This window comes from Lonchura striata, chromosome 3, assembly GCF_050655825.1.
Source record: "Lonchura striata isolate lonStrDom1 chromosome 3, ASM5065582v1, whole genome shotgun sequence".
NCBI classification, from domain to species: Eukaryota; Metazoa; Chordata; class Aves; order Passeriformes; family Estrildidae; genus Lonchura; species Lonchura striata.
This window is the reverse complement of record NC_140705.1, coordinates 86,749,620-86,763,289: the sequence shown is the minus strand read 5'-3', so window position 1 is coordinate 86,763,289 and position 13,670 is coordinate 86,749,620. Positions and strand designations below refer to the sequence as shown.

At 43.5% G+C, this 13,670-nt stretch overlaps 1 protein-coding gene across 13 annotated transcripts in view; it reads left to right on the top strand.

The window, feature by feature from the left end:
* RALGAPA2 (Ral GTPase activating protein catalytic subunit alpha 2) overlaps positions 1–13,670 on the top strand; it is a 96,106-nt gene that overhangs the window by 51,249 nt on the left and 31,187 nt on the right. For 11 of the 13 annotated variants that reach the window (XM_085575626.1, XM_085575624.1, XM_085575627.1 and 8 more), the window contains 2 exons: positions 5,677–5,835; positions 9,837–9,964. In XM_085575626.1, coding sequence (XP_085431752.1) covers positions 5,677–5,835; positions 9,837–9,964 — 287 coding nt within the window. Of the gene's footprint in view, positions 1–5,676; positions 5,836–6,228; positions 6,321–9,836; positions 10,034–13,670 lie in introns of those variants that run through there. The other 2 variants (XM_085575628.1, XR_014953863.1) reach the window with 2 other exon arrangements.

Here is a 13,670-nt window from a genome sequence, read left to right as displayed (position 1 = left end):
TGTAACTCTCTACCTTCATGGAAGCAAGGCTATGGAAAAATGTACTCTTGAGTGCTTCAGGATGGAGCAGTGGGGTAGTGGTGTGTAGGACAGGGCTGTAGAGTCTCTGTGACCATACCAGTGTAGGACTGTTTGTATTTTTATTATTCCTGACCAGTATTTGTCCAGCTGCTAGACCAAAACTCCAGTGATTAATGATTTACAGTTGCCCTAGGCAACATATTCCATATTCCTATGCTCCACTTCTTGTACCATGAAAAAATCTCTGGTAGTGCTACTTTGCTTCAACTTAAGCCCATTGATTCTTATCCTATTTCACATGGATATGAAGGGCAGATTATTTTGCAGCACACTCACACGTGTCTGAGAACTGCTGCCATGTCTTTCCCAGATTTAGTTTTCCTACACAAACTGTGGCCATTTGTTTTGTCTAACCTTCCCTTGCAAGTCCTTGGTTTTGTGGAAGCCTGGCAGATTCACTGGGATATGGTCTGGCTGTTGAGTAATTCATCACCTGAGAGAGGAGAGCACAGTGTGGCAAAGATACAAGGGGAAGAATGGTGTTTAGCTGCAAACAGTCCACTTATTCTCCTTATTTTTATCTGTGTGATGGGTTTATCACAGACTCTGAGGCTCTTGTTATTCTATTTGTCTTCTCTGTGTTTGCTCTAAGAGAATTTCTTCTGTGTGAGAAACAGAAACCAAAAGCATTTAGTAGCTGCCAGTCTCCAAGTTTTGTACTGCCAGGAAACCAGGCCAGCTCCAGCACATGCTGTCTACAGAAAATAACTGCAAAGGAATTGCTCCAAGACCTTTTTAAAAAAACTGAGATCTGCTCTAGGAATGGAACTCTGCAGGGATCAAACTAGAAATTCCAGTGAAAGACGAATGTCTGAGCAGGCTCATGGGCCTGAGGAGCTGCAAGAGTGTCTCAGACCAGATGACTTCCAGAGGGCTTTTCAGTGTGTTCTCATCCATGGTTCCACACACAACAATTTCATTCAGTTTGTTGCAGCTTCTGTTGTGAGCAAATATGCAATTCCGTGGAGATCAGCATGGATTGTTGACAGATTTTACAGACCTGCAGCTGTGAGTGGAGAATAGGTGCATTTCAGAAGCACTGCACTTTCTGGAAGGTGAACAACTCGCTGGGCTTAGATTCTTACCCCACATTGTTGAGGCAGAATGTCTAGGTTAAAAGGATTATTTCTTACCTAATATTTATTACTTCTTGCCATCAAGGCTTTTGTTTTATGGGAGTGTGAGAGAGAAAGATGGAAGCCCGTGGCATTCATTCAGTTCCTGCTCCTACAGCTCAACCATACCTGGTGATATAGGAAAGTGGTGCTGGGAGGAGAGAAGTTAAGCAGGATGCAAGGGGGGCCACAGCTTCTTTTTTCTTGCCCTCCTTCTGGGATCTAAGGTTCCCCTAATGTCTGAAATCTCTGTGATTGCTGGGGTTTCTTCCCTGCTTCTTTTTCCTTAGACCAAGAGAGGCTTCATCCCTGTCAGCACACTCCCAGCTGAATAGAAGGACTGACCACCTGCTGCCCTGGGGAGCCATAGCAAGGCCATAAATTCTGGGGGCTGTGAAATTCAGCAGATGTAGTAATTTTACTTAAATATCTTATTGTGGTTCTTTGTTTTTACTGAATGCAAGGATAAATTAAGTTCTGGTATGAATTTCTCAGGATAAGTGCATTTCCACTGGGGAATAGCTTGCCCCTTGTTTTTGTGCAGTAGAGCTGTTTGCAGCCTGCATTTTTTTATTTGAGGTATATGCTGACATTATATTGCTAATTCAGAAGGGAAGAAAGGAAAAAAAACAAAGAAAAAAGGAAGAAAAACCCCTCTCCAAATAAGTCTTGGCCCCAGCAGAAATCTTTCCTAGTGGAGTAAACAAAATTCAACTGATCTCTTTTGCTGCTGTAGGGTTCAGTATCATTGTTTCCAAACTTTATCTGCCTGTCTTCTGGCACAAAGAGTGAAAATCAATCCCAGGAATGGCATCCTACCATCCCTGTTTTTTTCTGCTCAAATTGTGCTTAATGGTTTAAAGATGTGCTGTCGAATTTCTCAGTGATTTATTTCATCTTCTCCATTGTCAGAGCAGAACTTTTTCAATTCAGAAATCTGGTTGCAACCCCATACTGAACTCTTGCTCCTTTGCTGCAGAAATTTGTTAGCTGCAACTAGATTAGATTTTTAGCAGCTAATCTGACTGCTGTAGGGGTTTGGAGAGTGGGGACAGAGCTGTGCTATTGGATTTGTCCAATTCATTTGACTCCAGGACTATAATTGCTCTTATGTCTTACAAGGCTTTTATGGCCTCGGGCTGGCGAGCAGCAGAAAAACAAATTGGCAGTGATACAGTGAGAGTGAAAGGGAATGAAAGGCACACATTATCAGTCTCCAGGCAGCCCTGCTCTGGCAGGAAGTTTCTTGCTTAATTTACAAATAAAACTTAGAATTTAGGATGGACACACAGTCAGCCAGACAACGGGGATGTCAGGCCCCACTGTTACTTAGCAAAAGTAGCAGCCATGCCTCCCCAAAAGCAGGAATTCTTCACTCAAACAGACGACTCCTCTCTGGAGCCAGCTGGCTGTGTAATGCAATTAGAAGGGAAAGGAGGTCATGCTGGAGGTGTGCACCATGACCAGTGTCAGTGCTGCCTGCTAGCCTGGGCACCGCAGAGCCGGGGCCAGAGCTGTCCGCTCAGAGCTGGAGCTGGAGCTGGAGCTGGAGCTGGAGCTGGAGCTGGAGATGGAGCTGGAGCTGGAGCTGGAGCTGGAGCTGGAGCTGGAGCTGGAGCTGGAGATGGAGATGGAGCTGGAGCTGGAGCTGGAGCTGCCTGCCCGGGGCTGGAGAGCACAGCTCCAGGCAGGGACAGCGGGGCTGACCCAGGCCTGGGGCTGGGGCTGTGTCCCCAGACTAGGGCCAATTCCTGTGCCTGCTGAAAATTCCTGTGCACTGGGGAGGACAAGCTGCCAGTGCCAGAGCTGCCTTCCCTTGTTGTGCGCAGAGCCATTGCTCCAGACTGGTGTTGGGGTTTGCTTTTAAAACCAATCTGATTTCATGTCTGCTTTGGGGTTTTTCTAATGTAGCTTTTTTCTTTATTTCCCCCCACCCCTAAACTGCGTGGGGAGCACAGCCTGAAGCTCTGCCTCTGCACACATTGGGGCTTTGGACATTTCAGCACAATTTGCTGAAGTCCTTCAGGGCACTGAGTTTGCCTCACAGGTGCTCTTTTGAATAAACAACACAGGAAAATAGCAGCTAGCTTACTGTCACTGATGAGATTATTGTAACACCTTCTTATCAATGGAGTTACCTCTCAACAAATATTTTTGATTAATGCCAATGTTTTCTTTGTAACATTATACCTTGTAACTGTGGTGCTTAAGGACGTGCAGCTTCAAAACAAGGGCAGTAACTCAAGCTCTAAAACAAGTTGCTGGCACACACTGGGGATTGTGGCAGACTCATGAGCACAACAAGTGTTGGTTCAGCTAAGTTCCCTTCTTCACTGCATTTTGTTCTGAAGGGTGCAATATTAGTACAAAGTGTTTGATTATTATCAGAACAATTCCTTGGGATCTTAAAAAGGGTTCATCAAGCAGTATTTGGACATATTTTGATGGCTGTTTTTATAGCAGTATGTGCTATTTCTCACACCAGAAGCCATAGGAGGCACAGCAGTACAGAGCCTTTTCTTCAGAAGAGCTGAGCTGAGTTTGTGAATTTCCTTCTACACCTGGGCAATGGAACTGCCTTACGGAATTTCATGTCCACATTTATTTGTTAGGCTTCCTTCAGCAGAATGGTTGCTGGATGCCACCATTGTAGGCTCTCTGTGCCGGGAAGCCAGTGCTAGAGCTGGCTTGGGCTCAGCTGGCAAATGGTGGGCACTTCCAAATCCCTGGCGGGGGTTCCCTGAGCTCAGCTGGGCTGAGCTGGGCCCATCCTGGAGTGGGACAACCTGGCATGGCATTCTCAGCATCTGGGACCTGCTGTGCACAAGATCTGCTCACCCAGATGGATTTTAGGCGTATGTGCAACTAAACTTGACATCTCACTTCTAATCACTTTGGAGGTGACCTGGCTGCACCTGGTCACAGAGAGTGAGATCAAGGTTTTGTCCTATGTGTAAATTCCTGCTGCCTTTGGTACATGTCAGTTTGTGACATTACCAACGTGAGTATTTTCTTGTGTGTTGCTTTGTTTTTACTAAGCTTCTGCATAGATATCAAGGTGACCACAAGAACAGCAATTTCTACTTGCTTTGTACATGCTGTAAGAAGCTCTAGTAATAGTATTATAAATGTTGCTGTGTTTTTCCAAGACAAAAAAGGTTCATGTTTTCTTCAGAGCTAAAATTACCTTTATTCACCTTTATATGGGTGTAAATAAAACACAATTATTATCTTCAGTTTATTTTAAAATTAACTGAGAATCTCAATCCTTCTGGGAACTGAGCTTTACTTCATTCTGCTGGAACATGAATTGTAAGCTGAGTTCACAGTTGTAACTTTTAAAAAATTTTCACAGTATGTTGGTTTTGCGACATTTCTCTTGTGACTGAGAGGTCCAGTTTGCCACCAATATGTAGGAGTGAAAGTTTTTCCTTCTAAAGGCACTGCCTGGTTCTGAATTGGGAAGACTCATCAGCACAGTGTAGGCTGATTCAAAGCTTGTTGGGGTTAGTTGTGTATTTACCAGTGAAAATCACCACCTTCTTTTCCCTTTTTTCTCTCCCCCTACACAGAGTGAAGTAGCAGAGCTTTGTTTTGGCTTCTTTGTTTGGTCTGTTGTGCACATTGTTCTGGGCGTAGCACCAAATTGGAGGGGGGGTGTCTTTTAAGCTTTAAGTGGGACTTAAAGTCTCTTTATGCTTGGAGCTGTCATTGTGTGTGTGGATTACATTTTAACTTTAAAGCTTACAGTTGAAACCATTGTGTGAGGCTTGTACGTGACTGCCAAATAGTTTTTGCCATCTGTTAGATCACCTCTAGCTCCTCCAGCAGCAGAGCAAACACACACACACACACACACACACACACACACAGGCTCTCAGATGCTTTCTGTGTATGTCATGTTTAAATTTTGTCCGTATTTCATGTAGCTCTGCTCCAAATGAAAAGGTTTAACTCCCACAGTATTTCCCATTCTTCTGTACTTCACAGTGCCCAGATATTTTACTAACGTTTCAGGCAGGAGACTCCTCCAGACATAATCAAGTGAGGAGATGTTTGTGGATAATAAATTCCGTTATTGTGGTTCATGACAGGCAGTTTCTTGACATTCTGAGTCAAGGCATTTCATATTTCTGTGACAGCTGCCTTATTTTAGCTGGAATACAATGCTCTGTTGGTTAATGTTTTGTTCCAGTAATTCAGTTTTCCATATTAAATCAATGTAGGTAATGTACATTTACATATCGTGCTAATGGCTAGTTTGATAATGACTTAATTAAGCCATCAGACAACAATGAGTTCTAAATGAAGCAAATTATTGAGCTGATATTTTCATGAGCAACTGGAGAAAAACAATATTTTAACTTTTCTGTAATGAAATATTCCTGCTATCGAACATTGTAATTCAATTTGTGAACCATGACCCTTCATGCAGTGTGGTTATCACTCAGATTAATAAAGAGCCAATTTACTGTTGCAGCTCCGTCACTTGGGAAATGACGAGGTTCACATCGTGTGGTCTGAGCACACCCGCAACTATCGCAGGGGCATCATCCCCACTGACTTCGGGGACGTCCTCATTGTCATCTACCCCATGAAGAACCACATGTTCTTCATTGAGATAATGAAGAAACCCGAGGTACGTTCTAGGTGCTTCACTGGCTCTGTTGTGCTGTGCCAGTGAACAGCAGTTCTGTTGCTTTAAGCAGGGCTCAGTGGTTTAAAGTTTGGGGGTGTTTTGTTTTTTTTTTCTCCAGAGAGTATGAAATCAGTCTGTCCATGCCAGGTAAGAGATAAGCTGAGAAATGAGCTAACTTTAAAACTGGACTTACTCATCGTGATCAGAGTGATTGCTCGTTCATTTTATAGCCATAGTTAGCGCTGAGTGAAATACTCCAGAATTCTCAACCCACAGAAGTTACTGGGCAAAGAACAGTATTTAAACAATTACGAATGTTCTCTGAGGCAGTGAAAGCAAACCATTCATGATTTGAGTTCCTTGTGTGATGTTGGGTCACTTCTGTACACACAGCACCAAGCAGAACCTCACACATCTGTGGGACTGTCATGGTCACCTGACTGAATGGGATGATGCAGACATTGGACATCCTGTCATCAAACAAAGTATGGGTGATTCACACATTTTGCAAAATGTCAGAGGTGTGTGTATGTACATCTGTGCATATGTGTGAAAAAGCCACTTCAGTAAATGTCATCTGGTACATTATGGATGCAAAAATATGCATAAAATATACTTTGTAAAAGTAGTCATTGTGATAAATACCCTTTGCCTTATATTTGTCCAAAGGAATAGCCAACTGTGGTAAATGCCTCTATCATATCCCATATTGACCAGGTGTAGACACTATTTTTTGAGTTGTGCATGATGGAGTTGTTGGATATTGACAACCAGTGCTTTGTCAGTAGACATTTCAAACTTGAACATTTTCTAATAGTGGGTTGCTGGGGGTTTTTTTATGCTTGGTGTTGAGCTGTGCGGTTTAGTTTTGAGCATTTTAGCTTTTAGCTTTTTTTAATGTTCCATTGGGGAAATTAGAATTTAGTGTTAGGAACACGCTTGAGACTTCTCTGGAATAGTGAAGAAAAGCTGTGTAATCTTACATATTAGTCAAAACCACCTGACGGGCAGCCAGAATAAGAGCAAACTGGAAATTTAGTGTTATCCCTACATTTAAAGTACAAACCATTACAATGTAATAAAATTAATCCAGACATTTCCAGGCCAAGTGTGGCTGACCTTTTGTTCACCAGCTACTGACCCCAGGGTGAATGAACGAGCCTTGCAGAGAGAAATGTCTGTTGTTTGGCTTCAGTCCCTGGCATTTAAATTGCATTCCCTAATCGAATGAAAAGGCTGTCCTCTCTATCAGGTTACAGAATCCATGGCAACATTTGGCCTTTTATATCCATAATGTTAGCCTTTTTGTTTGCAGCCAAGTAGAGACACCTGGAGCAATGTTAACATTTACCGCTTTAGCATTAATAGCTTCATTATAGAAGAATTTCTGATCAGATAGCTGTTACTTATATTGCTTCAGCTTGTATTGTTTTCATTTTTGATCTCCCTGCTTGGCAACACAGCAATGATTTGCAAATTTTTTTGTCTTGATTAATTAAGCAATATAATTATCAGGAACTGTGCTGCAGTCTTTGCCCAACAAAGCTTTGGAGGGAAGACAATAGTAAGTCTGTTAGTGTGAATGCATTCCACGCGTCACAGATGCACGAGGATATTTGGAACAATGAGAGGAAAAGCTGCCTGTGAGAGGGGACAAAGCATGCCAGGCAAGCTCCACACTGCACATACCGCCAGGGACATGCTGAGGGTTCCCTGGGACACAGATGCCTCGTTAGATTGCAGCTCATCATCAAAGATTAATTCTCAGCCATTTGGTACAATAATTTACCCATTTCCCACTCTTTTAACTAGTGCTGCTTGAGGAAGAGAGGAAGTCTTTGTGCTCAGAAGGTTTATTTAACCTTGCCTACTTTTACTGCAGACAACAGAAATAAAGATTTTGCTGTAGGAAATTGGAATGAAGCAGGTGTTTGCAGTAGGCTGAATATTAATTTTTGGTTCACGGATAACTTGCAGTGACATTTGGAATACTCACAGAAGGGGATCTTTCCCTCTATTTTTTTTAATTGATTCCTGTCAAAGCTGGCTGATTGTTTGCGGTGGCCACCGAAGCCCTGTTTTCCTGGGCAGGGTGTTGGGTGCCAGATTCGGAGTGGAGCCGAGTGTGGAGTGCACCCTGCACGTTCCACTGGCCTCCCCCCAGTCCTTGTTAGGGCAGAGCCCCCATGCAGAGGGAAGCTGACAAGATGCAGCTCCACTGACTTTAATGACCCTTGGAAAGACCACTGTATGTGCTTGGGATTGAATAATTCTGAGCCCTGTGTGCATGCAGTCTGGCTGTGTGGCGCTCGGATCGAAGCGGGCTCCAAAGCCCTCAGCTCTGCCACTGCTTTCCCTGGCTAGGATACACACACCCTGTCCCTGGGTTACATCTGTAAATTCTGTACTGCAGTGGTGAGAAAGTCTGCCTCACTCCCCAGCTCCTGTAGGTGTGAAACTGTGACTACAAGTGCTGCAAGCAAAATGTACTTGTCTAAAAAGCCCAGCAGGGAATTTCCCTGCCCCAGTAGCATCTGCTCATCTGACTTTACATGTCTGGTATTTGTGTGGTGGTATCACTTTAATACTAGTATATACTTAACCTCCTTATCTGTACTTTTGCGTTCTTTTCTCTTGCTGTCAATGCTTCTAGACAGTGCATAGGATAAAAATTTCGCTTAAAAACATTACTGCCTGGAGAGGCAAAACTTGATGCTCCATAATGTTATCATTTTGGTGGCACTGGTTTTCCTCTGTCCCCTCTCCTTCCAACTTCCTGGATAGTAATGCCAGCAGTAAATAAAAAAAAAATTGAAAATAAGGCAAACCCACTATGGAAACATTTTACACTTTTCTGTTTTACTGGGGGGTGGGTAATTACTTTAAGTAGAGGAGTGACAGAATAAGTGTGTGCAGAGACAGCTGTCATTTCCAGATGTTACATTAAACCAAAATTTCTTCTGTAATTCATTGCCACTTCTAATTAGAGGAATTCCCTAGATGCAGGGGATTTATATTATTCCCTTTATCCATTTATTGAATGACTGTTACAGTCACCCACAAGCAGTTGGAGAAGAATAATAGAGGGTATTTATTTATGTGATAAGCCTCTGTACAGATGGAAAAATACATAGCTTAAATATTGATAATTGTTATTGGCTTCTGTCTAGGGCTTTAATTGGGGGGTTGTTTTTTCATTTTGAGTCTCTTGAGAGGGAAATGAATTTGAGTACTTGCAAGTACTGAAAGTTGTGCATTTAAACATCAACATTTTCTGGTCTTGTCAGGCTCAGGTCTGTTTTGTGTCTGCAGTTCTGGACATGGTTTACTTTTAGGAAGCATCTCTTGATTGTAGTGTGGTCTTTATGTGCAGAGCGTTAGGTCACCAGAGGATGTCACACAGGGGTTTCCTGTGGAGGTGGCCCTGAAGGAACAGCATTTGGGCACCTTGACCCACTGGTCTGAGCCTGTTTGTGCCTGTCCCAACCCTATGTCCTGCCCTTGAGAGAGCTCATGTTCTGCCATCTCCTCTGCCTTCCACACACCTCCTTATCTTGGACCACCTCAAATTTTTTTTCTCTTCTATGAAGTCCATGGAAGGAGTTTATAGAGGATTATCTGAAGTAAATACGTCTTTGCAAAGCCTCCTGGCAGTATTGGATTCAGCCAGTGAATCAGGGTCTCCTATTGGGATCCCAGATGGAAAACAGCTCCTAATATTCATTGCCAAAGGCATATTGATTGCAAATTCGTAGATGGCCTCAGTTTCTACGTGTACCAAGCTCGTATTAGCCAGCAGAATGTTCTGAGACATGTGTATGTGTCTGTGTAGTGTGCTGAGGGCAGTCATGGGGTATTTAAACACTCAGCAGCTTGGGAGATGAATGTCACACTGCAGGTCTTAGTGTGGAAGACAATGTGGTCACACTTTTCATGGCAAAATGCTGTAGCGGTCTCCTGCAGTAGTTCTGAAGCCTGCTTTTCTGTTTTGGGACACCCAGGTGCCATTTTTTGGTCCCCTCTTCAACGGCGCCATCGTGACTGCGAAGCTGCTGCCGAGCCTGATCTGTGCCACATGCATCAATGCCAGCAGAGCCGTCAAGTCCCTCATCCCACTCTACCAGAGCTTGTATCCTTTCTCCATGGGGCAAGACTCCCCTTGGTAGGGTTCTCACTTGGAGCACCATCCTGCAGAGAGGTAGGCTGGGATGAAAATCCTTCCTGTTTTGATTTAATTGGCAAAGGTCAGAGCTTTCTTTGCATCCAGCTGGATGTTCTCAGTGGTTCACACCCAGCTGCCATCCAGTATTTTCAAAATAGAATGGTAGCATCACAGGAGTCTCTCACCAGCAGCTTCTGTCTCACTGCTGCTGGGCTTGGGCTTGGGATTGGCACTGGTGCTTTGATCTGTGAGAAATGATAACCCCCAGCTTTCTTTCATACTGATAGAAGTTGTGGACTGTGTATGTCTGGCTGGTAGCCAGAGCTCAGCCATGCTCTTATCTTCTCCAATTAACTTTACTTGGACTCTTTACATTAATAAGACAGATGGGATTTGTCGTCAGATACAGATGTTTCAGGTCCCAAATTCCAGTTTCTTTCCAGTCATGCCTGTGTCTGGGCATTTTCAGAATCTGTTTTCCACCAGTGGCTGGAAGGTAGCTGGAGGATGTGCTTCTCTGGGACAGGAGTCGTGACACAGACTGCAGTTCTTGGGTGCTATTCAGACCCACTGTGTTAGCAGGGGTTTGCACCCATGCTGGGGTGTTCTCATAATGCCATCATAGCTTTCATAGCTTGTTTTGCTAATCACATCACTTACCTCAGGACAAACACTCATTGCACTTTGCTTTCTCTGGGGAGCATTTGATTTGAGTATTTTTCTAATCATGTGACTTTGAGAAAGAGTTTGTGAAATGTTTTCATCTTTGAAAGAACATTTAGGAATTAAAGATACACATTTTTAAAATATGAAATATCCTCAAAGTACTTGTTAGGGTTTTTTTAACTAAACTAAAATAAATAAATGTTATCCAGTATTCTTTGCAAAAGTAATCGGAAATTAAAAGTAGCATTGAGCTTAAATAGATTTGTGTTAATAACTAATTGTTTATTCATTGTAAAGCAAATGGTGGTGGTTGTACAAACTGTGGCAATGCCTGGCAGGTGAGTGAAGGCTCACTATGTTTTCTTCTGTTTCTTGAGAGAAATCTAAAAAATTCCTGAAACTGTGCTGTGCAGAATTTAGCTTAATCCGTCTGTTTCTTAGTGTTTAATACTAAAGTAACATTGTAGTAAAATGGACATAAGTAGCAGCAGTTACAAGAATGAAGCTATCCCAGCCCCTCAATCTCAGCTGGAGTCCTCCATGTTTTGGCGCTGAGCATTTTTGTGAGTCACCAGCTCACCATGCTCCTGCTGTCCAAGGGGGTCTCCCTGAGGGTCCCTGTGCATCCCTGGGGTGACAGAGCTGCACAGACACTGCAGCACAGGGTACTACTCTGCACAGGTGTGAGGCAGCATCTCTTGCCACATTCTTTTCCAATTTTTTTTGTGTCTGCTTTCGCACCTGTGCTGTCCATAGTGAATCAACTGCCACTTCTCTGTCTGATAAATGGAAGTGGATTGAGAAACTCCTGAAATGGCACAAAGGGGATGTGGTGGGCAGATCCCTTTGGGGCAATAGTGGAGCAGGAGAGAAAGCTATCTGTAATTCATTCCCTAGATAATGCAGACTCTGAGATACCCTAAAGCCAACAGCTGGAATGTGAGTTTGGGCCTGTCCAGTGCAGTTCCCAGAGGGTGAGTGACTCAGGTCTGGTGTCCGCTGTGCCAGCTGCTGCGAGCAGGGCAGGAGGGAGGCAGACCCAGCAGTGCAAACAGTAAACGGAAGTGCCATTATTGGACTGGAGATGGAAATAACTCAAAAAATGTCAGTGAGAGGGAGAAATAGAAAGCAATGTTCCTGGCAAAGTGTTTAGCACACACCAGTCATAACTATAGTTGGGATGAGGGCTGCAGGCCAGAGTGAGGCAGAGCTGAGGAGGATTTGCAGTTTTGGCACATGGGTCATGTTAAAAGGCAGCATTCCTGCTAAGGGTCAATAGCTGAAGGTGTTTGGACTCCAGTGTGGTTACAAATGGATGAAACACTTCATCTGGTGTCAGTGGTTCTGTGGGGATGAGGTGCTGCATCCGTGGTGCTTGTGCTGGAGCAGTGGCAGGGTGTGAAGTACCCTCAGGGACTCATCCCTGTTCTGCCCTGGTGATGCTGGGAAGCTGGGGCAGCGTCTTGCCAGCAGTGACAGCTGAAGTCACTTTTTGGAAAGTCTGTAAACTCAGGCTACAGCTGCACTTGTCAGGAGCTGTAAGGGAAGTGTAATCAGCCACACAGATTAATTTGCATCTCAATTAGGAAAGAGTCAGGAGGAAGCTGTAGGGTCTGTTGCTGGAAGGTTGTGGAAGAAATCTCATCAGGCACAAAAGGCTCCCGACTTGGTGCTCCATCGAGCGGAGGACAATATCTGAGTCTGGTTTCCATGGGGACCATGACTGCAGAGCCTCGGGAGCATCTTGCTGCCTGCAGTCGCTTGGTCACGATGACACAAATTCCACTGCCGTTCCCAAATAGAGATTTCTGTTGGAAATCTCTTTGAAAATTAAGAAGGTAACTACAGCACACCACATCAGACGTTTTTTTAATTTCTTCTTTTATGTTTATGTAACGCTTTTGGTTTTAAGGAATTCACAGGGCAAGTTAAAAAACAATTAACTACATTTAAACTTCAATTTAGACATGTTCTAGCTACAGATTCTTTGTGTCCATGGAAAGGCACATGATGGCACTCCCAGGGTGCTGCATGCAATTCTCAGTGCCAAGGTTATCTTTCCAAAATGATCCATTTCTTTTCTCCTTGGATTGAATTGGCTTAATTTAAAAATTGCTTCAGTATTATTTTGGGTTTTTTATTTCCTCCACCATTTCAAATAACTCTTGTACTCTAAGTCCTTCCTGACTGGGATGCTAACTGAATTTAGAAAAAATAGGAAATACCCCAATGTGTCTGAAACGTTACCTCAGCTTTGAGGAGCTCTTGGTAATTTGCCTTGGGGAGGATGGAATGTGTCCTGTGTGCCAGCACCAGTGGGCTTCTTCCCTGTGTTTTTCAGTGACTTCTGGTAGTCTTCAAATTATGTTCTTAGCATTCAAGCTACTACATGTACTTCCTGTGAGTGAGTAAATAGGGAGCTAGTTTTGTTGGGGTTTATTAACACACTGATTATAAAATTATCTCTGTGCACAGTCTTGCTTTTGGGATGAATTGTTTGTTTTTATGGGCAGCAGTGGGGTTTGATCTCATGCTTCCTGTTGACTCCTGGACTCTACTTTGCTGTGACATCAGGTGCTGGCGGTGTCTGTGCATTGGAACAAACACAAACGAGCATTGTGGGGATGAAAGTTCCTTATGTAATATCTGAGCACTGGATGTCACCATTTCCCAGCTCACACTTTGCACTCCTTTTTGTGGACCTGAGGAAAAGACAGCCCTTACCCTGGAGAAGTAATTTACTACATGAGTAACTCTCTCACTTTTTCTCCACTGTAATGGCAGTGGTATGCATGCTGACCTGTGCCAGCCAGCAGCTCATTTGGTAAAGCCAAAACTCCATCTAAACACATAACAAAAAAGACATCCATAACTTTAATTCATTACAACTCATCCAGATATTGACATACTAATATATCCTAGATGTGTTAATATCTGGAACCAAGAAGATTAAGCAAAGAACATCAGCTTCAAATTCTGAATTAAATCCCTTTCTTGGCTTAAGCCA